General features: G+C 39.3%; 1 protein-coding gene across 1 annotated transcript in view; it reads right to left on the bottom strand.

Annotated features, from left to right (window-relative positions):
* Positions 1-23030, bottom strand: part of CD38 (CD38 molecule) — a 67122-nt gene that overhangs the window by 26044 nt on the left and 18048 nt on the right. Inside the window, exon 2 of the mRNA XM_054485440.2 lies at positions 4342-4471. Within this exon, the coding sequence (XP_054341415.1) occupies positions 4342-4471 (130 nt within the window). The remainder of the gene's footprint in view (positions 1-4341; positions 4472-23030) is intronic.

Here is a 23030-nt window from a genome sequence, read left to right as displayed (position 1 = left end):
GAGATTGTTTGTTATGATTTTAGTTCTTCTGCATTTGCTGAGGAGTAATTTATTTCCAATTGTGTGATCAATTTTAGAGTAGATGCCATGTGGCACCAATAATAATGTATATTCTGTTGCTTTGGCATGAAGAGTTCGGTAGATATCTATCAGGTCCACTTGATCCTGAGCTGAGTTCCGGTCGTGAATATCTTTGCTAATTTTCTGTCTTGATGATCTGTCTAATATTGACAGTGGGATGTTAAATTCTCCCACTGTTATTGTGTGGTATCTAAATCTCTTTGAAGGTCTCTAAGAACTTGTTTTATGAATCTCGGTGTTCCTGTATTGGGTATGTATATATTTAAGATAGTTTGCTCTTCTTGTTGAATTTACCCCTTTATCCTTATGTAATACCCTTCTTTTTCTTTTTGATCTTTGTTGGTTTAAAGTCTGTTTTGTCATAAACTAGGATTGCAACCCCTGCTCTTTTCTGTTTCCCATTTGCTTGGTAAATATTCCTCCATCCCTTTATTTTGAGCCTATGTGTGTCTTTGCATGTGAGATGGGTCTCTTGTATACAGCACACCAATTGATCTTGACTATCCAGCTTGCCATTCCATGTCTTTTAGTTGGGACATTTAGCCCATTTACACTTAAGGTTAATTTGTTATGTGTGAATTTGATCCAGTTATCATGATGCTAGCTGGTTACTGTGAAGATTTGTTTATGTAGTTGCTTCATAGTGTCATTGGTCTATGTACTTCAGTGTGTTCCTGTAGTGGCTGATAATGGTTTTTCCTTTCCATATTTAGTGCTTCCTTCAGGAGCTCTTGCAAGGCAGGCCTGGTGGTGATGAATTCCCTTAGCATTTGCTCATCTGAAAAAGATTTTATTTCTCCATTTATGAACTTAGTTTGGCTAGATATGAAATTCAAGGTTGGAAATTCTTTTCTTTTAGAATGTTGAATATTGGCCCCCAATCTCTTCTGGCTTGTAGGTTTCTGCTGAGAGGTCTGCTGTTAGTCTAATTGGCTTCCCTTTATAGGTGACCTGGAGAATCTGATGATTATGTGTCTTGGGGTTGACCTTCTCATGGAGTATCTTACTGGGGTTCTCTGGATTTCCTGAATTTGAATGTTGGCCCGTCTTGCTAGGTTGAAGAAGTTCTCCTGGATGATATCATGAAGTGTGTTTTCCAACGTGGTTTCATTCTTCCTGTCTCTTTCAGGTACCCCAATCAGTCATAAGTTCTTTTTAAATAATCTCACAGTTCTCAGAGGTTTTGTTTGTTCCTTTTCATTCTTTTTTCTCTAATCTTGTCTGCCTGTCTTATTTCAGCAAGATAGTCTTCAAGCTCTGATATCCTTTCTTCTGTTTGGTCTATTTGGTTATTGATACTTGTGTTTACATCGTGAAGTTCTCATGTTGTGTTTTTCAGCTCCATCAGGTAATTTATGTTCCTCTCTAAACCAGTTATTCTGGTTAACAGTTCCTATGTTTTATCATGGTTCTTAGCTTCTTTGCAGTGGGTTAGAACATACTCCTTCAGCTCAGTGAATTTCATTATTATGCATTTTCTGATGCCTACTTCTGTCAATTCATCCACCTCTGCCCAGTTCTTTTTTTTTTTTTAACATTGGGTAAATGTAGCCAGTATCTTTAGTTTTTTTATACTTTAAGTTCTGGGTTACATGTGCAGAATGTGCAGTTTTGTTACATAGGTATACACATGCCATGGTGGTTTGCTGCACCCATCAACCTGTCACCTACGTTAGGTATTTCTCCTAATGTTATCCTCCCCTAGCACCCACCCCCGACAGGCCCCATTGTGTGATGTTCCCCTCCCTGTGTCCATGTGTTCTCATTGTTCAACTCCCACTTATGAGTGAGAATATGTGGTGTTTGGTTTTCTGATCTTGTGATAGTTTGCTGAGAATGATGGTTTCCAGCTTCATCCATGTGCCTGCAAAGGACATGAACTCATTTCTTTTTAGGGGCCTCAGCCCAGTTCTATGCCCTTGTTGGAGATGTGTTAAGATCATCTGGAGGAGAAGAGGCACACTGGCTTTTTGAGTTTTCAGCATTTTTGTGCTGATTCTTTCTCATCTTCATGCATTTATCTACCTTTGATCTTTGAGGCTACTGACCTTTGGATGGGTTTTTGTGGGGTCTTTTTCATTGATGTTTTTGCTTTCTGTTTTTTCTTTTAGCAGTCAGGCCCTTTCTTCCATAGGCCTGCTGCAGTGTGCAGAGGGTCCGCTCCAGACCCTATTCACCTGGGTTCCTCCCACACCTGAAGGTATCACCAGTGGAGGCTACAGAACAGCAAAGATGACAGCCTGCTCCTTCCTCTGGAAGCTTCATTCCAGAGGGGCACTGGCCTGATGCCAGCTACAGCTCTCCTCTATGAGGTGTCTGTTGACCCCTGTTGGGTGGTCTCTCCCAGTCAGGAGACACAGGGGTCAGGGACTCACTTGAGGAGGCAATCTGTCCTTTAGCAGAGTTGGTGTGGTGTGCTGGGAGAATCCCTCTTGTCAGGATCAGCTGCTGTCTTCAGAGCCAGCAGGCAGGAACGATTAAATCCACTGAAGCTGCACCCACAGCCGCCCCTTCTGCCAGGTGCTCTGTCCCAGGGAGATGGAGGTTTTGTCTGTAAGCCCCTGAATGGAGTTGTTACCTTTCCTTTAGAGATGCCCTGCCCGGTGAGGAGGAATCTAGGGAAACAGTCTGGCCACAACCACGTTGCCACACTCAGTCCAGACTTCCCAGCCTCCTTAGCACTGTCAGGGGAAAACCGCCTATTAAAGCCTCAGTAATGGCGGACGACCCTCCCCCGACCCAGCTCCATCATCCCAGGTCAACTTCAGACTGCTGTGCTGGCAGCAAGAATTTCAAGCCAGTGGTTCTTAGCTTGCTGGGCTCCGTGGGAGTGAGACCCGCTGAGCGAGACCACTTGGCTCCCTGGCTTCAGCCCCCTTTCCAGGGGAGTGAACAGTTCCATCTCACTGGGGTTTCAGGTGCCACTGGGGTACAAAAAAAACTCCTGCACCTAGCTGGGTGTCTCCCCAAACAGCGGCTCAGTTTTGTGCTTGAAACCCAGGGCCCTGGTGGTGTAGACACACGAGGAAACCTCCTGATCTCAGATGGAAATGCAGAAATCACCCACCTTCTGCGTTGGTCTCACTGGGAGCTGCAGACTGGAGCTGTTCCTATTCAGCCATCTTGGTTCCTCCCCCTATTCATTCTTAATGGAAGTCAGTGAAGGATACTGGTTTAAAGCATGGGCCCTAAAATCCCAGTCCTTATTGAAGCCCAGCATCATCATCACTTATCAGGTGTTTCACCTTGAGCAACCAAAACATCACTAAGCCCCACTTTCTACACCTGTAAAATGGTAATGATAATGACTGAAATAAACTAGTGGGGTGCTAGGGAAATTAACTGAGATAAATGCAAGTAAATTGCTTAGCATACTATTCATCGCATAGTCACTTATTTGACAACTGTCAGCCTGGGTTATTATTTGCCAAACACCTTCTCTGCATAGGTCATCACGCCTAGTGAATGGAGAAGTTTCACAATGACTCCAGCTCACTAACAATAGAATGAGAGGCTGTAATTTCTGGATGGATTTAAGGGCTTCACAAAGAAAATTTTAGGCACGTGGAATTTTGCCTTAAACATTGACTGTAGAAAAGGTGCACTCTGATAGACCTTTTCCAATATAACCAATGTATTAGAATCCAGGCCTCTGTGGCTCCAAGTCTCATACCATTTACATTTAAACTGGTCACTTTGAAGCCTGTCAAACTTGGGCAACACTGGTCACCTAAACACACCAAGCCTCAGTTTTCTCACTGGTGAAATTAGGATGCTGACACCTGACCTGCCCATTCCAGAGAATGGCTATGAAGGCCTAAGAAAGTAAGGATTAGGAGAGTCTTTTGTAAGCAAGAAAAAGAAGAAGCAGTCTGCAAGTGTAACTTGGCATTGCTATTGTTACTACCACTACTATTATTATCGCAGGTCAGGGGAAAGTTTTGTTATTATATAGGTCGTGTTAATTTGTTTGTTTGAGTTGGGTTTGGTGTTAGGTTTTTTCTGCCTAGTTTTTGGCCAAAGCACCTTTCCTATCTCTGTATCCCCATTTCTCTCTCTTATCTCCCTTCTCCAGATGTCCTAAATCTTAATTATATCATGGCCCCTCAATGGCCTGCAAATTCCATTCCTACCAACCACACTCACACTATAATGTCTGGATTTTTCCTCTTCCTTCATTCTAATCAAAATTTGGACCTATGAATTGTTACCATTGGCTTTTATCCCCAGTTTTAAAATCAACGGCATGCCCCCAGTTACCTTGTTGCAAGGTACGGTCTGAGTTCCCAACTTCATTAGTGGCTGATAGTCTTCTTCAGTAATGTTGCAAGGATGTTTTGAAATAAATGCACCCTTGAATGCATCCCATACACTTTGGCAGTCTACATGTCTGTGAGATAAAACACAGAAAATAAAACATAAATTATTTGATTTTAAAAATATTTTTGGAGCATAATTATTTTTTAGAATCTCATTTAGGAAGCATCTATTATATGCCAGGTAGCTCATACATATCTCGTCTAACACACAGTCTACCAGGGGCACAAAGAGGAGCTGGTACCATTCCTTCTGACACTATTCCAAACAACAGAAAAAGAGGGGCTCCTCCACAAGTCATTTTATGAGGCCAGTATCATCCTGATACCGAAACCTGGCAGAGACATAGTAAAAGAAGAAAATTTCAGTCCAATATTCCTGATGAACGTCGATGCAAAAATCCTCACTAAAATACTGGCAGACTGAATCCAGCGCACATCAAAAAGCTTATCCACCACGATCAAGTTGGCTTCATCTCTGGGATGCAAGGCTGGTTCAACATACACAAATCAATAAACATAATCCATCACATAACCAGAACCAACGACAAAAATCACATGATTATCTCAATAGATGCAGAAAAGTCCTTCAATAAAATTCAACATCCCTTCATGCTAAAAACTCTCAATAAACTAGGTATCAATGGAACATATCTCAAAATAATAAGAGCTATTTCTGACAAACCCATAGCCCATATCATACTAAATGGGCAAAAGCTGGAAGCATTCCCATCGAAAAGTGGCACAAGACAAGGATGTCCTCTCTCACCACTCCTATTCAACATAGTATTGGAAGTTCTGGCCAGGGCAATCAGACAAAAGAAATAAATAAAGGGTACTCATATAGGAAGAGGAAAGTCAAATTGTCTCTGTGTGCAGATGACATGACTGCATATTTAGAAAACCCCATCGTCTCAGCCCAAAACCTCCTTAAGCTGATAAGCAACTTCAGCAAAGTCTCAGGATATAAAATCAGTCTGCAAAAATCACAAGCATTCCTATACACCAATAATAGATAAGCAGAGAGCCAAATCATGAGTGAACTCCCATTCAAAATTGCTACAAAGAGAATAAAATACCTAGGAATACAACTTACAAGAGACATAAAGGACCTCTTCAAGGAGAACTACAAACCACTGCTCAAGGAAATAAGAAAGGACACAAACAAATAGAAAAAAATTCCATGCTCACAGATAGGAAGAATAAATATTGTGAAAATGGCCATACTGCCCAAAGTAATTTATAGATTCAATGCTATTCCCATCAAGCTACCATTGACTTTCTTCATAGAATTAGAAAAAAACTACTTTAAATTTCATATGGAACCAAAAAAGAGCCCGTATAGCCAAGACAATCCTAAGCAAAAAGAACAAAGCTGGAGGCATCACGTTACCTGACTACAAAGTATACTACAAGGCTACAGTAACCAAAACAGCATGGTACCAGTACCAAAACAGATATATAGACCAATGAAAGAGAACAGAGACCTTGGCCGGGCACGGTGGCTCACGCCTGTAATCCCAGCACTTTGGGAGGCTGAGGCAGGCAGATCATGAGGTGATGAGTTCGAGACAAGCCTGACCAACATGGTGAAACCCCACCTCTACTAAAAATACAAAAATTAGCCAGGCGTGGTGGTACGTGCCTGTAATCCCAGCTACTCAGGAGGCTGAGGCAGGAGAATTGCTTGAACCAGGGAGGCGGAGGTTGCAGCAAGCTGAGATCGTGCCACTGCACTACAGCCTGGGCGACAGAGTGAGATCTCATCTCAAAAACAAAACAAAACAAAACAAAACAAAAAAAAAACAGAACAGGGACCTCAGAAATAATACTACACATCTACAACCACCTGATCTTCAACAAACCTGACAAAAACAAGCAATGGGGAAAGGATTACCTATTTAATTAATGGTGCTGGGAAAACTGGCTAGCCATATACAGAAAACAAAAACTGGACTCCTTCCTTACACCTTATACAAAAATTAAAGACTTAAATGTAAAACCTAAAACCATAAAAACCCTAGACGAATATCTAGGCAATACCATTCAGGACATAGGCATGGGCAAAGACTTCATGACTAAAACACCAAAAGCAATTGCAACAAAAGCCAAAATTGACAAATGGGATCTAATTAAACTAAAGAGCTACTGCACAGCAAAAGAAACTATCATCAGAGTGAACAGGCAACCTACAGAATGGGAGAAATTTTTTGCAATCTACCCATCTGAAAAAGGGCTAATATCCAGAGTCTACAAGGAACTTAAACAAATTTACAAGAAAAAAACAACCCCATCAAAAAGTGGGCAAAGGGTGTTAACAGATGCTTCTCAAAAGAAGACATTTATGTGCCCAACAAACATATGAAAAAAAGCTTATCATCACTGGTCATTAGAGAAATGCAAATCAAACCCACAATGGATACCATCTCACGCCAGTTAGAATGACGATCATTAAAAAGTCAGGAAACAACAGATGCTGGTGAGGCTGTGGAGAAATAGGAATGCTTTTACACTGTTGGTGGGAGTGTGAATTAGTTCAACCACTGTGGAAGATAGTGTGGTGATTCCTCGAGGATCTAGAACCAGAAATATCATTTGACCCAGCAATCCCATTACTGGGTATATACCCATAGGAGTATAAATCATTCTACTATAAAGACACATCCACACATATGTTTATTGGAGCACTATTTACAATAGCAAAGACTTAGAGCCAACCCAAATGCCCATAAATGATAGACTGAATAAAGAAAATGTGGCACATATACACCATGGAATACTATGCAGTCATAAAAAAGAATGAGTTTATGTCCTTTGCAGGGACATGGATGAAGCTGGAAGCCATCATTCCCAGCCAAAAAACCACAGGAACAGAAAACCAGACACCACGTGTTCTCACTCATAAGTGAGAGTTGAACAGTGAGAACACATGGACACAGGGAGGGGAACATCACACACTGGGGCCTATTGGGGGGGTGGCGGGCAAGGGGAGGGAGAATATTAGGACAAATACCTAATGAATGTGGGGCTTAAAACCTAGATGATGGGTTGATGGGTGCAGCAAACCACCATGGCACATGTACACCTATGTAACAAACCTGCATGTTCTGCACATGTATCCCAGAACTTAAAGTAAAATTTAAAAAAAAAAATTAACATATAAAAATCCATCAATTTAATGTGCTATATTTTGTAGAATGACAAAAACCACATGATCATCTCAATAGATACACAAAAATATTAACAAAATCCAACACTCTTGTGATGAAAAAAAACACCGAGCAAATTAGAAATAAAATTTCCTCAACCTGATAAAATTCATCTATTAAACCCCACAGCTAACATTATACCTAATGGTAAAAGACTGGATGCTCCCCCTTAAGATCAAGTACAGTCCAAAGATGTCTGATTTCATTACTTATATTCAACATTGTATTGAAGTTCTAGCCAAGGAATTTAGGTAAGAAAAATAAACTAAACTCATCCGGATTAGATAGGAAGAAGTAAACCTATCCCCTTCACGGATGACATGAGATGCTGTATATAGAAAATTATAAGAAAGCCACAAAAAGGAAACTGTTAGAATGAGTAAACATATTCAGCAAGGTTTCAGGTTACAGAATCAGTATACAAAAATCAATTGCTTTTCCATATACTGTCAATGAAAAATATAAAATCAAAATTTAAACAATTCCATTTATAATAGCAGCAAAACAATTAATATTCTTAGGAGTAAATGTAACAGAGAATTACAGGACTGGAACACTGAAAAATACACAACATTGTTACAAAGTAAAGAAGACCTGAACAAATGGAAAAACATTCTACATTCATGGATCAGAAGACTTAATATTGTTTTTTTTTTTTTTTTTTGAGACAGAATCTCGCCCTGTTGCCCAGGCTAGAGTGCAATGGTGCGATCTCGGCTCACTGCAACCTCTGCCTCCCGGGTTCAAATGATTCTCCTGCCTCAGCCTCCTGAGTAGCTGGGATTACAGGCACACGCCACCATGCCCAGTTTTTTATTATTATTATTTTTAGTAGAGACGGGGTTTTACCATATTGGCCAGGCTGGTCTCGAACTCCTGAGCTCATGATCCACCCGCCTCGGCCTCCCAAAGTGCTGGGATTACAGGCGTGAGCCACCGCGCCCGGCCAGAAGACTTAATATTGTTAAGATGGCAGTATTCTCCAAGCTGATTTACAGCTTCAATATAATCTCTATAAAAATCCCAGTTCCCTCTTTTGCAGATAGTGACAGTTTAACTTAAAATTCATATGGAAATGTAAGGAACACAGAAGAGCCAAAAATCCTGAAAAAGAAGACCAAAGTTGAAAGACACAAACTTCCTGATTTCAAAACTTACTACAATGCTACACTAATCAAGACAATTGGTACTGGCATAATGGTGTAATCACAGGACCAGTTCTAACTGGCCCTACTCCGATGATAATAGTATGTCAAGTTATTTTACAGGCACAAAGCCAAAAAGTTGTTAAGTCATGCAGCCAAAGCAATGCAGAAAAGAAGACCTCAACCTTGAATAACACCCAGGAGAAAAATTCCTCTCCTGCCCCACCACAGAAGCAAACGGTCAAGGCATGACTGGAAACTGAGGGCCCAAACATTTTTAAAAGCAAGAAACCTGAGCCCAGGCATGTCCAGTGTTAGGACCCTTACCATACCTTGCCATAAATGGTCTTGTTTAAAGTACTTCCAGTTGAAACCTGCCCTACCAGTGCTTCTGCATACCAGCTTGCCCTCCCTAACCCATAAAACTTGTCCCAGATCCCAGATGGGGAGACAGATTTGAGCTTTGCATCCTGTTTCCTTGCAAGTCAACCCTCACAATAAAGCTTTTGCTTTTCTCAAAAACCAGTTCCATAATACTGGCTTCTCTATCTGTCAGGCAGCAAGCACATTGCTCAGTAACAATGATAGAAATATAGATCAATGGAATAAAGAGTCCAGAAATAAAGTCTTACAGTTACCATCAATTAATTTTAGACAAGAGTGCCAAGGCCATTCAATGGGGGGAAAAAAAACACGACACTTTTCAACAAATGGTGCAGGGACAACAAGATATCCACATGCAAAAGAATAAATTAGGACCCATATTTTACACCATATACAAAAATTGACTCAAAATGAATGAAAGACCTAAATATAAGAGGTAAAATTAGAAAATTCTTAGAGGCAAACATAGAATAAAAAATTGTCATAACCTTGGATTAGGCAATTATTTCTTAAATATGATACCAAAAGCACAGCAACAAAATAAAAAATACATAAATTACACTTTATCAAAATTAAAATCCTGTGTTCTTCAAAGGACGCCATCAAGAAAGTGAAAATAAAATTCACAGAATGGATTAAAATATTTGCAAATATTATTTCTGTTTCAGAACTTGCATCCAGAATAGTAAAGAGCTCTTATAATTCAATAATAAATGGATAACTGAATTAATAAATGGGCCAATAATTTTATACACATTTTTTCATAAGAGATATAAAAATGGCTAATAAACACATATAAAAATGCTCAACATCATTAGTCACTAGGGAAGTGGAAATCAAAACCAAGAGATACCACTTACCACTCACTAGGACTGGGCTAGGGGATGAATTATGTCCCATTTGAAACTTACATGATGAAGTCCTCAGCCCACTACCTTAAAACGTGACCATTTAAAAATAGAACAGTTGCAGGTGTAATTAATTAATGCAAGGGTGGCATCCAACAATCATGTTTTAATAAGCCCTCCAGGCAATTCTGATGCAAATTTAGGTTTGAGAATCACTGGGTTATACACGAAAATGTGAAGAGTTCAACAGCGGTTTCTTTCCAATATCTGTGCACCATATTTCCACTTCATCCACACTTGCCTTTGAAAGCCATGCCAGGAAACCATTATCAACCTGGTTTTCTCCGTACATTATATATTTAAGGAAAAAAAGCTTATTACATTATGTACTTCAATGTCAATGAAAATTTATGGGGCACCATTTTGGATAGTTTAGAGAAAAGAGATTTGGCAGCGATTTTCCTTTAGGGAATCTTGTTTCAATTCTATTAATTAATGCAGTGGCCTTCTTGGGAACTTCCTGTTCCCATACTCCAACTCCCTCGTAAAACTCTTCTACATCTTTCCTTAGCAGCATCTTTGCAGACAAAGATGGAAGAATAAGATAATTTTCCACTACAAAAGATCTGGCAGGAAAGAGAAATTCATATGCACTGAGCACCTACATGTACCAGATGCTTTCATAAGAGTGTTTATATATAATCACCAAAACTTTTATTGAGTCCCACAGAGAATTAAAACACCTCTAGAATTATTTTTATTCTTCTTGGGTATATATATCCTACTTCAAGAAACATTACCTCAGCATTCAAGAAAGTCCAGGTTACAAATTTAACAGAATTCCTTGTTTAGACGGAGCAGAGCTATAGAACATTAGAGTTGAAACAGACCTCAGAAGAGTTTGTAACTTAACTCTCCGCCCTTTCTACATCTTATGAATCCGAGCTTTCAGTGTGCCCTACAAATTAGAGAAAATGAGTAAAGGCAATGAGAAATCTGGGGGCAGGTTTTATGAAACTATTTATTTTATCCTTAAAGCCAAACACCTCACCTTGGTTGTGCAAGTCAATTTTTTTGTTGGTTTAGATATATATGTTGAAATAAAAAGGGATTGGGACTGCAGTAGACAGGGATGGGGGCAGATCTTTCCGACTAAACAAGCAGCAGAGAAGGACTGAGTCATTTCTGGAAGTTCAATAATATTTTTCTTCAAAGAGTCTTCTGTTCCAACATTGGAAGCCTTCGTCAGGAGACGTCTAGGGGTGCCTGCAGTTGGGACAGGGAGACAGTGTCACGGCAATTATTAGCTTAGCAGCCGTTCCTGAGAGCTCATTCTGTGCCTGTGATTCGCTCCTTCCTAAACCAGAAGTGCTGTTGGAAGTCAGAGGTTCTCAGCCCTGGCCACACTTCAAAATCACCTGAAGAGCTTTAGAAAAGCTGCAGTGCCTGCTTTCAGACCCACCAAGTGAGAATGGGGAAAATGGAAGACCCCGGAACCAAGAATTTCTAAAAAGGTCTCCCAAACGATTCTAGTGGTCAACCAGGGGTGATGAGAAGTAACCTAACGAAACCCCTTCATTTCGCAAATGAGGAAAAGGAAGTTTATAAAGGAAATGTGACTAGCCCGAGGTCACACAGCTGTTAAATGTTAGACAAGCAGTTATTCAACTAGTTTTCCCCAGCACTTAAACTCAGGCAGAAGAACCAGAACCTGCAAATGTCTCCTGATTCCCTCCACCACCTCCCTCCGCTGCTACTGCCTTACTTTACTTTCATTTCTTAAGCCAGTTAGCCAACAATCAGCAATGACTAATCATTGTAATAATTATAACAACCACAACAATTAGCATTTACCAAGTGCTTTCTTCACGCAGCCATCTGACTAAATGTTTTACAGGCATCTCATTGGATCCTCATTCACACACACCTATTATCTCCAGTTTACCTATAAACTCAGACGACCAAGTAACTTTCCAACACTCCACAACTAGAATATCCCAGCCAGAATTTGCATCTTGTCCTGTCCAAGTCCAGACCACATACCCCTAGACACTTCATCAGACAGCCTCCCAAGAGGCCATCCCAAACATTGCTTCCAAGAACAGAGGGCGAGCCCTCTACAATATTTTTAGAGAAAGAAAAGCTTTTCTTAAATAGCTCTTTTTCCAGAGCCACCTACTCAGCCGCCATGATGGAACTAAATAGTTACCATAGGGCCCAGGCAAGGCTAATGCAATCAAGCAAACAAATCCGAAAGTAATTCATAACATCGTTTTGAACTGTTCAACTATAATTCCTTCATCCTAAGACCTTAAAACCAGGGCATCTTCAAGGATTTTCTGTCCAAAAAAAAAACTTGGAGAAATCACCCCACACTGATCAATCCATGTTTTAAAAATAGCTATCACCGGACAGTAGTATAGAGTTGTTTTGTGACCTTCTATTCTCCTTCTTATATTCTCAATTTTTCTGTGATAAGCATATATTACAATGGGGGTTCTAACAAAACTTTGATTTTCTTGTTAAATTGCCTGGGCAACTATACCAAATGTTGGAGAATCTTGGAGGGTCTTAGGAAATGGGAACATCTCAGGTCCAAGCACCCTTGGTGGTCACCTGTTATTTTTGTGCCTCTCCCAGGTCTCTTGGCCACAATGTATCCTTTTGCATCCCTCCTCCAGATAAAGACACACTATGTAACAGGTAAGACAGTGCTGGTGCCCCAGACCCATGTGCTGAGGTCTAATGATGTGAAATGTGCAGTGGGGCAGGAGGCTAGGACTACAGACCTCTTCCAATAGACCTTTCTCCTCAAACACTTCCTTGCATCCTTCAGCAAAACTGGATACCAAATCACACAAGAATCAAAGAATATACCCAGAATCGCACTACAAATAATGTCAGGGAGACAGGTAATAAAGAGGCTCAAACAAAGCAAGGAGAGAATGGCACAACCTGCAAAGCCCTGCTGGTCCTGCCTTCCTTCCTGCATGGGACATATGCTTTCAGGCCCAGAAGAATGAATAAGGCCACTAAGTGAGGTTTCATGGGGTTCCTCACACAATCAAAGGGATCTAAGGGATGAAGTCTCCAATTTATTCCATAGAGAATTGTACAGCTTACATGATCTTCCAGGGAATCATGCCTCACGGATTCTGAATTTAGTTTTCAGAAATAATCCTTTAATCAAGGACATCCTGCTAAGGGTATTCTAGAGATGGATCTCTTTGTTTTAGCAAATATTTTCAGTCTATCCGCCTAGAGCTCCAATAGAAAAGGAGATTAGACCAGCTCACCTGTCTTCCCTTCCTCTGGTTCCCTCAAGAGCACTCGTCTCCTCAAATTGAGTAAAGTGATCCCAGTCTAGCTGCTTTAGCTCCTTCCTTCTGGGACCTCACATGCACAGGTTGTATTGTATGTGGAGATGTTGGTAATGACAGAGCAGTGCAGCCCCCCTGACACTCAGGAGCTGGCCGGGCCCCCACAGCTGGGCCTTAGTGTTTTTCAACTAAGCATAATCAATTCCATGGGACACTAGCAGCAGACAAGGCCACTGTGTACGTGGCCTATCACCATGACAGATCATGATGTGAATGCAAGCAAAAACAGCATCCAAACCATAAAGTAATAGCCAAACATCCTTTTGTCATAGCTGATAGGAGTGACTGCCACTTCTTTACTTATTACAGCTTCAGCCTTCTCATTCTTTCAGCCCAGTAGAGGAAATTTATTTAAACATCCTATCACGGACTTACTACCATCCCCCTACTTCCTGGCAGCATCCAGGAAAAGCCAGCCTCCTTGAACCTTTCCTCCAAATCTCCTAAAACAAGCCCAAATCCTCAGTAAGTCCTTTCTAACATCATCGGATAAAACCTGCCCCGCCCTCATGGGTCCCTATGCTGAGTGTCCTCCCTTCTTGCAGAGAGCAACAAACCCATCTTTTTCAATTACAGTGTGTTCCTGGCAGTCTTAGGTTGCGGGGGCATTGACAATAACAAACAATCTTGAAGGGGATATTAAAGAATCAAAGAGATTATGACAATCAGACTGCCATAATCAGTGTTTATGCTTGGCCAAAGCTCCGTGATCAGCTTCTGAACAAGACAACTAACCCACTGATGAAAGTTTTCCTGGAAGGCTGGAGAAGCCTCGATCTGTTAGCAGTTTTCTGCTCACCTCCGCAAATGGTGACCTGAGGCTCAACACAGCATAGGCTGGGCACAAATGCCAAGATTCAAGGTCAATGGCATGTTTTCCCCTTTCCTACCATTCTGCTTCCGCCAACAGATCCCAGACCTCTCACTCACCCTATCGCCCTGTGCATCATGCCGTCGAGTTCACCTCCCACCACTTTATTCTACCTTCTCTGACCTACCCAAGGTGGATTGACTCCAGGTTCTCAGAGGGAGGAGGCAGCACTATCAGGAGAAAGGGATAGTCATGATCACCAAAGAGCATTCACCACCTGCCACTGTGCCAAGTGCCTGACATTTAAATCTCACACTAGTCCACGGGCGGGGTATTAGCATCATCCCTGTTTTAGAAATAAAGAGACTAAAGCTAGAGATGTTTATTACCTTGTCCAAGTGGCAGAGCTGCCTCACATGCCAAACTGTGTTCTTTTTGCAAAGCAATGCTGCCTCCCACAGGAAATTTACAACCATGGCCCTACCCGCAGAACAGCATTGGTTCTAACAGAAATGAGGATCTGAGACCCCAAGAGGAGTTCTCATTTCCCTAGATGGTACAAAAGGTTCAGGACCAGAATAGGGCACAGTTATTCCCCAGTGCTGGGGTAAAGTGAGTCAGATAAGAGGGCACAGGGCAGGAAGAGATGAAAACACAGATATATTTGGTGATTAAATCCAGTTTGTCTGCTGTCAGCCTACTTCAGGTGTCACAGCTCTGTGCTAGCACCTCTCTCTAAACCTATACCATTCTCACAAAGAGCAACTATGTTTCAAAGTCCCCATCAATTAAGCAATATCACCTTCATAATGTGTCCCTCTCCAGGAAAACTCTCACCGCCTAAATCCTCTTGCCTAAAAGCACTCAGATCTTGCAGGGTAATTACACTCGTCCTTTAAATTTTACAGCTGTCAGTTCCCATAGGGCAGGCTGTCTGGGCTCAAAGAAAACAAGCAGGTTAACTCAGCTATTAATTCTCAAATTTGAGGCTACCAGAACCTGTGTTGAAGGTAAAGACTGCCACCTTGTGGGAGAAGTGAGTGACTGGTGAGAGTCACTGAGACAATTAGGATTATCTAAGTAGAATCTTAAAATCAGAAAACTCTTCAGGCTGAAGGAAAGCTTAGAAATCATTAATTCACCAACCTAGCAAATATTTATTGAGCACATACTAGGTGCTCGAAACACTCGTGAGCACTTAGGGTATATCAGTGAACAAAACACAGGTCTCTGTTCTTCTAGGAGTTTACATTTTACTGGAACAAAGATGGACAATAAACAATAAACAATAAACAATGAATATGTAAGTTATAAAGCATGCTAGAAATGTATAAGTTCTATGAGAAAAAAACATAAAATAGACTAGAATGAATGTCAAGAGTGAGGGGGGAGGAGGTGTCAGTGATATTAAATAGGGTGGCATTAAATGCGGTGGACAGTTGACATTAAATAGGGTGGATATATTTGAGTAAAGAATTGAAGGAAGCGAGGGACTTAGCTCCACGAACATCCCAGTAACATTCTAGGCAGAAGGAATAAGCATCACAAGCCATATAAGAAAAAAGTTAACAAACTGGACCTTAACTAGATTTTTTTAAAACTTCGCTTTTTAAAAGTTTTTAAAAGTTTCCATTAAAGAAAATGGAAAGGTAAGTCACAAAATGAAAGAAAATATTTTTAGTACACATCTGAAAATGGACTTCTTTTCAGAATATATAAGCTTCGTACAAGTCAATAATAGGATCAAAAAAACTAATTTTTCTTATCACTTTTAAATGACACATAATTGCACATATTTATGGGGTGAAGGGTGACATTTCAATACATGCATACAATGCACAGTGATCGAATCTGGGTAATTGGTATATCCATTATCTCAAAGGTTTATCATTTCTCTGTGCTGGTAATGTACAAAATTTTCTCCTCTCAGTACTTGAAAATATACAATAAGTTATTGTTCACTATAGTCACCCTACAATGCTATAGAACACTAAAACTAAAACTTATTTCTTCTATCTATATATAATTTTGTATTCATTGATCAACCTCTATCTCCCTACCCTTCTCAGCTTCTAGTAACCACTATTCTACCCTCCACTTCTCTGAGATCAACTTTTTTAGCTCCCACATGTAAGTGAGAATATATGAAACTTGTCTTTTTGCGCCTGGCTTATATCACTTAACATAATGTCCTCCAGGCTCATCCATGTTGCCACCAATGATGGGATTTCATTCTCCTTTATGGTTGCATTCCACTGTGTATATATACCACATTTTCTTTATCTCTTCATCTGTTGATAGACACTTCGGTGGATTCCATATCTTCATTATTATAAATGAAACTGCAGTAAAGATGGGAGTGCAGGTATCTCTTCGACATCTGATTTTATTTTCTTTGGATATAGGTCCGGTAGCGAGATTACTAGATCATATGGTAGTCGTATTTGTAGCCTGTTAAGGAACTTCCACACTGCTTTCCATAATAGCTGTACTAATTTACATTCTTACCAACAACGTGTGAGAATTTTCTTTGTCGCTTATACACTGTTGGTGGGAATGTAAATTAGTTCAACCACTGTGAAAACCACTTTGGAGATTTCTTAAAGAACTATTAATAAAAACTGAATTACCATTCAACTCAGCAATCCTACTACTGGGTATATGCCCAAAGAAAAATAAATTGTTCTACCAAAAAAAAAGACATGCACTTATATGTTCATTACAGCACTATTCACAATAGCAAAGACATGGAATCAACCTAGATGCCCATCAATGGCAGATTGGATAAAGAAAATGTGGTGGTACGTATACACCATGGAATACCATGCAGCCACAAAAAGAAGAATGAAATCATGTCTTTTGCAGCAACATGAATGCAGCTGGAGGCCATTATCCTAAGCAAGTTAACGCAGAAACAGAAAACCAAATACAACATTTTCTCATTTATAAGTGGGAGCTAAACATTGGGTACACATGGACATAGATATGGGAATGCTAGGCACTGGGGAGTATAAGAGGAGGGGGGGAAGGAGGAAGGAAAGGTTGCAAAACCACATATTGGGTACTATGCTCACCATCTGAGAGACGGGTTCAATCATACTCTGAAACCTCATCATCATGCAATACACCTGCACATGTAACCCCTGAATCTAAAGTAAAAGCTGAAATGTTTTAAGTTTCCTTTTATCTGCATTCTTGCTAGCTTTGTTATTTTTTCTTCTTTTTGATAATAGCCATTCTAGCTGGCATGAGATAATATCTCACTGTGATTTTGATTTGCATTTCCCTAATCATTAGTCACGTAGAGCACTGTTTCAAATAGTTAGTGGCCATTTTATGTCTTCTTTTGAGAAACATCTGTTCAGATCAATTGCCAATTTTAAAAATCAGATTATTTGGCTTTTTGCTGTTAAGTTCTTTGTATATTCTAGATATTAATTCCTTGTCAGAGAAACCATTTGCAAATATTTTATCCCATTCTGTAGTTTGTCACATTACTCTGTTGATTGTTTACTTTGCTGCACGGAAATGTTTAGTTTGATGTAATCCCATTAGTCTATTTTGCCTTTGTTGCCTGTGTTTTGGAGGTCTTATCCATAAAATCTTCGCTCAGAACATTTTCCTTATGTTTTCTCTTAGTAGTTTCATAATTTGGGGTCTTACATTTAAGTCTTTGATTAGTTTTGAGTTACTTTTTGTATATTATGATAGATGGGGCTCTAGTTTCATTCTTCTGCATATGAATATCCAGTTTCCCCAGCAACATTTATTGAAAAAGGTGTCCTTTCTTCAGTTTATGTTCTTAGTGCTGTTGTAGAAAATCAGTAGGCCATAAATATGTGAATTTCTTTCTGGGTTCTCTATTCTGTTCCATTGATTTATGTGTTGCTTTAACGCCAATACAATGCTGTTTTACTATAGCATTATAGTATATTTTAAAGTAAAGTAGTGTGATCCCTCCAGTTCTTTTTGCTCAGAATTGCTTTGGCTTGGCTAGGAGCAGTGGCTCATGCCTGTAATACCAGCACTTTGGGAGGCTGAGGCAGGTGGATCACTTGAGGTCAGCAGTTTGAGACCAGCCTGGCCAACATGGCGAAATCCTATCTCTACTAAAAATAGGGCATGGTAGTGCATGTCTGTAATTCCAGCTACTGAGGTGGCTGAAGCAGTAGAATTGCTTGAACCTGGCAGGCAGAGATTGCAGTGAGCTGAGATCATGCAACTGCACTCCAACCTGGGTGACAGAGGAAGACTGTCTCAAAAATGAAATGAAATGAAATGAAATAAAACAAACAATTGCTTTGGCTATTGGGGGTCTTTTATGGTTCCTAACAAATTTAAGAATCTTTTTTTCCATTTCTGTGAAAAATGCCATTGAAAATTCGATAGAGATTGCATTGAATCTGTAGATTCCTTTGGGTGGTATGGAATCTTAACAATATTAATTTTTCCAATCCATGAACATGGGATATCTATCCAATTTTTTATGTCCTCTTCAATTTCTTTTATTAGTGTTCTGTAGTCTTTATTCTAGAGATCTTTCACCTCTTTGGTTAAATTTACTCCTAGGTGGGGTTTTTTTGGGGGGAGGGGTAGCTATTGTAAGTGGGGTTCCTTTTACAGATAGTTTATTATTGGTGTATAAAAATGCTACTGATTTTTGTATGTTGATTTTGTATCTCACAACTTTACTGAATTTGTATATCAATTCTAAGAGTTTTTTGGTGGAGTCTTTAGATTTTTCTATAGGTAAGAGTATGTCATCTGCAAACATGGTCAACTTGACTTATTCCTTCCAAATTTGGATGTCTTTTATTTCTTTCTGTTGACTAATTACTCTGGCTAGAACTTCCAGTACTATGTGGAATAAGAGTAGTGAGGGTAAGCATCCTTATCTTGTTCCAGTTTTTAGAGAAAAAATTTCCAACATTTCCCCGTTCGGTACAATATTAGTGGTGGATTTGTCATATATGGCCTTTATTAAGATGAAGTGTGTTCCTTCTTCTAAACCTAATTGTTTGAGAGTTTTTATCATGGAGGGATGCTGAATTTTATCAACTGTTTTTCTGCATCTATTGTGGTGATCATATGATTTTTGTCCTTCATTCTGTTGATCGGATGTATTATGTTTATTGATTTGCATATGTTGAACCACACTTGCATCCCTTGAATGAATCCCACCTGGTTTTAGTAAATAATCTTATTAATGTGCTGTTGGATTCAGTTTGCTAGTATTTTGTTGAGGAACTTTCCATTTATGTTCGTCAGGGATACTGGCCTGCAATATTCTTTTTTTGTTGTTGTGTCCTTGTCTGGTTTTGCATCAGGTTAATTCTGGCCTTACAGAATGAGTTTGGAAGAATTCTCTTCCCTTCAATTTTTTGGAATAGTTTGAGAAGAATTGGTAGTTATTTTTTAAAGTTTGGTAGAATCCAGCAGTAAAGCCATCCAGTCCCGAGCTTTTTTTTTTTTAATTGGGAAACTTTTTATTGTTGTTTAATAAACATTATTATTGAGGTTCCTCAATACTTGTTATTGGTCTTTTCGGATTTTGTATCTCTTCCTGGTTCAATCTTGGTAGGTTGTAGGTGCCCAGAAATTTATCTATCTCCTCTGGGTTTTCCAATTTATTGGTGTTCATAATAGTCTCTTACGATCCTTTATATTTTTGTGGTATCAATTGTAACATCTCCTTTTTCATTTATTTGGCTCTTCCCTCTTTTTTCTTAGTCTAGGTAATGCTTAGTCAATTTTTTTTTTAAAAACAACTTTTCATTCTGTTGATCTTTTGTATTACTTTTCCAACCTATTTCATTTATTTCTGTTCTGACCTTTTTTATTTACTTCCTTCTACTAATTTGGAGTTTGGGGGTTTTGTTGTTGTTGTTGTTGTTGTTTTGCTTTTGTAGTTTCCTGAGGTTCACTGTTGTTTGTTTTAAATCTTTCTACTTTTTTGACGTAGGCAATCATTCCTCTGAACTTTCCTCCTAGTACTGCTTTTACTGTATTCCATAGATTTTGGTATGTTGTGTATCAATTTTTATTTGTTAGATATATTTTCATTATTTTCAGTAAGTTTTTTTATTTTTCTTAATTTCTTCATTGACCCATTGGTCATTCTGAAGTATGTTGCTTAATTTCCAAGTATTCGTACAAAAAAAAAAAACCCTAATTTTTAAAGATGGGCAAAAGATTTGAACACATACTTCAAAAAGCCTATGAGATGATCCTCAGCATCATTAGTCATGGGGAAAATGCAAACTACAACCACCATAAAATAACACTATAAATTTTTAGATGGCTAAAATTTAAAAGTCTGACAATACAAAATGTTAACAAGGACGTAGAACAACTAGAATATTCACACACTGATGCTACACATGTAAAACTATACAATTGCCTTATAAAACAGTTTGGTGGTTTCTCAAAAAGTTAATCAACTTACCTACCATATGGCTCAGCTATTCTGTTTCTGGGTGTTCACTCAAGAGAAATAAAACAGTATGTGTAAGAATTAAAGAAAGAGGAAAGAAACACGAAAGGTGGCTTGCCAGTTAAGACAGGTTTATTTTAGAGAAAACAAACCCGTGAGGAGCTTTTGGCTGAGCTAGGTCAAAGGCACACTCTCTTACAGACTAAGAGTTTTTAAGGATTTAGGATAGGAGAGTTTATTAGAGGCTTGGACTGCTTTTGTGTTTTTTGTTGTGCTTATTTGGGAGGAAGAGTTGTGTGCTGTTTTTATACATTTTTCTGTAGCTGCAGGCATACCCCCTGAGTCTGCTTTTAGCTTCCCTATTTTAGTGCACCTGAAGGGAAAATAATGTGTTTATTAACGCCCACTGTTTTACTGGGGCCCACTGTATGAGGGTGAAGTTTGGCAGTTACCCAAGAGACTTTTCTCCCACCTCCTTCTGTGCCTGAGCTGTTTTATCTGTGTTTTACTGTTTGCTCTTTCTGGCTACTTGTAGTTAGAAGAAAAGTGATTTCCCTGAGATGCATGAGGCTAAAAATGGAGCTGGCACTTAAAGTGGCAGTGTTTGTCCAAGAGGACGGTGCTCCTGCTCTGTCAGTATGTCCATACAATAACTTGTACACTAATGTTCATAGAACCTATATTCATTGTATCCAAAAAGTGAATACAAGCCAAATGTCTATCAACAGATAAATAAACAAATTGTGATATATACACACAATAGACCCAATAATAAAAAGGAACGAGCTATTAATACATACAACATGGATGAATCACAAAAACATCATGACAAAGACATACAACTCAGACACAAAAGAGTACATGATATGTATTCCATTTATATAAACTTCTTAAAAATGTAAATTTATCTCCAGTAACAGAAAGCAGACATGTTCTACTGGATATCAAAGCATTAGTAATTTAAACAACGTGGCAGTGGTATAGCGACAAACAGACCATAAAACAGATTGGTGAGTCCAGAAATAAACTGACATACATAAAGAAACACAAGATGCAACAGAAGTGGCATCAGATAACCCTCGATAAAGGATGGATTATTTGATAAACAGCACTCACACAACTGCCTATCCATCTGGGGAAAAATGAAATGGGCTTCCTAATTTCACCACACACAAAGATAAATTCCAAGCGGATCAAAGATCTAACTATGAAAAGCAAAAGTTTAACATTTTTAGAATATTTATAACCCTTTTGTGATCTCACATTAAAGAAATCAGTTCTTAAATAAGATACAAAAGGCACAACCCTAAAAGAAAACATAAATTTGATCATATTTAAATCTTTAGTAAATAAGGAACATCATAAATATAGAGTCAAGAGTTAAGCCATAGACTGGGAGACTATATTTGCAATCCACATAACTGACAGAAGATTAGAATCCTGAACGTGTAGAGACAATTCAACATAAGAACAAGCAAAAGACAGAAATAGGCTTTTCACAGAAGAAACCTGAATGACAAATAAACACATAAAAAGATAATTACTTGTGTTAATGATCAGGGAATTAAAAAAATAAAACAACAAGGAAATGGGCATTTTTTTAAATTTGAGAATTCCAAATGATGACGAGGATGAATAGCAATGAGGACTTTACACCAATTTTGTGAAAATAAAGTGATACAACAAATTTGGTGACCATTTGGCCATATGCAATGTGGCAGACGCAGTTGGTTCCGTACTCTCCAGAAGATTTCTTTTACCCTTCTTTCCTTTTGGCAAAGCATGTCTCCTATTATGATTCAAAATATCAAATTCTCACTTCTCAAGCCTCTTTTATAGCTTTGGGTAACCGCATGGTCCAATTCTGGCCAGTGAAATTTAAGGAGAAGCCTAGAGAGGGTTGGAAGAGGGCTGCTGGGAAATATGTTACTTTGGGATGAAAAGAGACTTGAAATGGGGGTGTGCTCTTGCCCCTCTCCCTGCCCTCTGTTCCAGGTATATGAGGACATAATGCTGAAGCCACTCAAGGGAGATGGAAGAGTGGAAGGAAAGAGCCTCGGCCATCACTATGCTGCTGAACCGACCCTATGACCACCCCACTTCTGGAGGTCTTGTTATGTGTGTCAACAACATTTTAAAGTGGCCAGGCTCTGTGGCTCATGCTTGTAATCTCAGCACCTTGGGAAGCCAAGGTGGGAGGATTGCTTGAGGCCAGGAGTTTGAGACCAGCCTGGGCAACATAGTCAGAACTCATCTTTGTAAAACATTTGTTTAAAATTTAGAATATATTTTAAACCTTTTCAGTTGAATGTTCTGTTAGTTGCAGCCAAAAGCATCTTAACTGGTATACCTGTTGTTATTCATTGAATTTTACCCCCCCAAAAGACGTTGAAACCCTAACACCCAGTACCTCAGAAAATGAC

The sequence above is a fragment of the Pongo pygmaeus genome, chromosome 3, assembly GCF_028885625.2.
Source record: "Pongo pygmaeus isolate AG05252 chromosome 3, NHGRI_mPonPyg2-v2.0_pri, whole genome shotgun sequence".
Taxonomy (NCBI): Eukaryota; Metazoa; Chordata; class Mammalia; order Primates; family Hominidae; genus Pongo; species Pongo pygmaeus.
The sequence above is the reverse complement of the archived record's forward strand: the minus strand, read 5'-3'. Positions and strand labels throughout refer to the sequence as shown.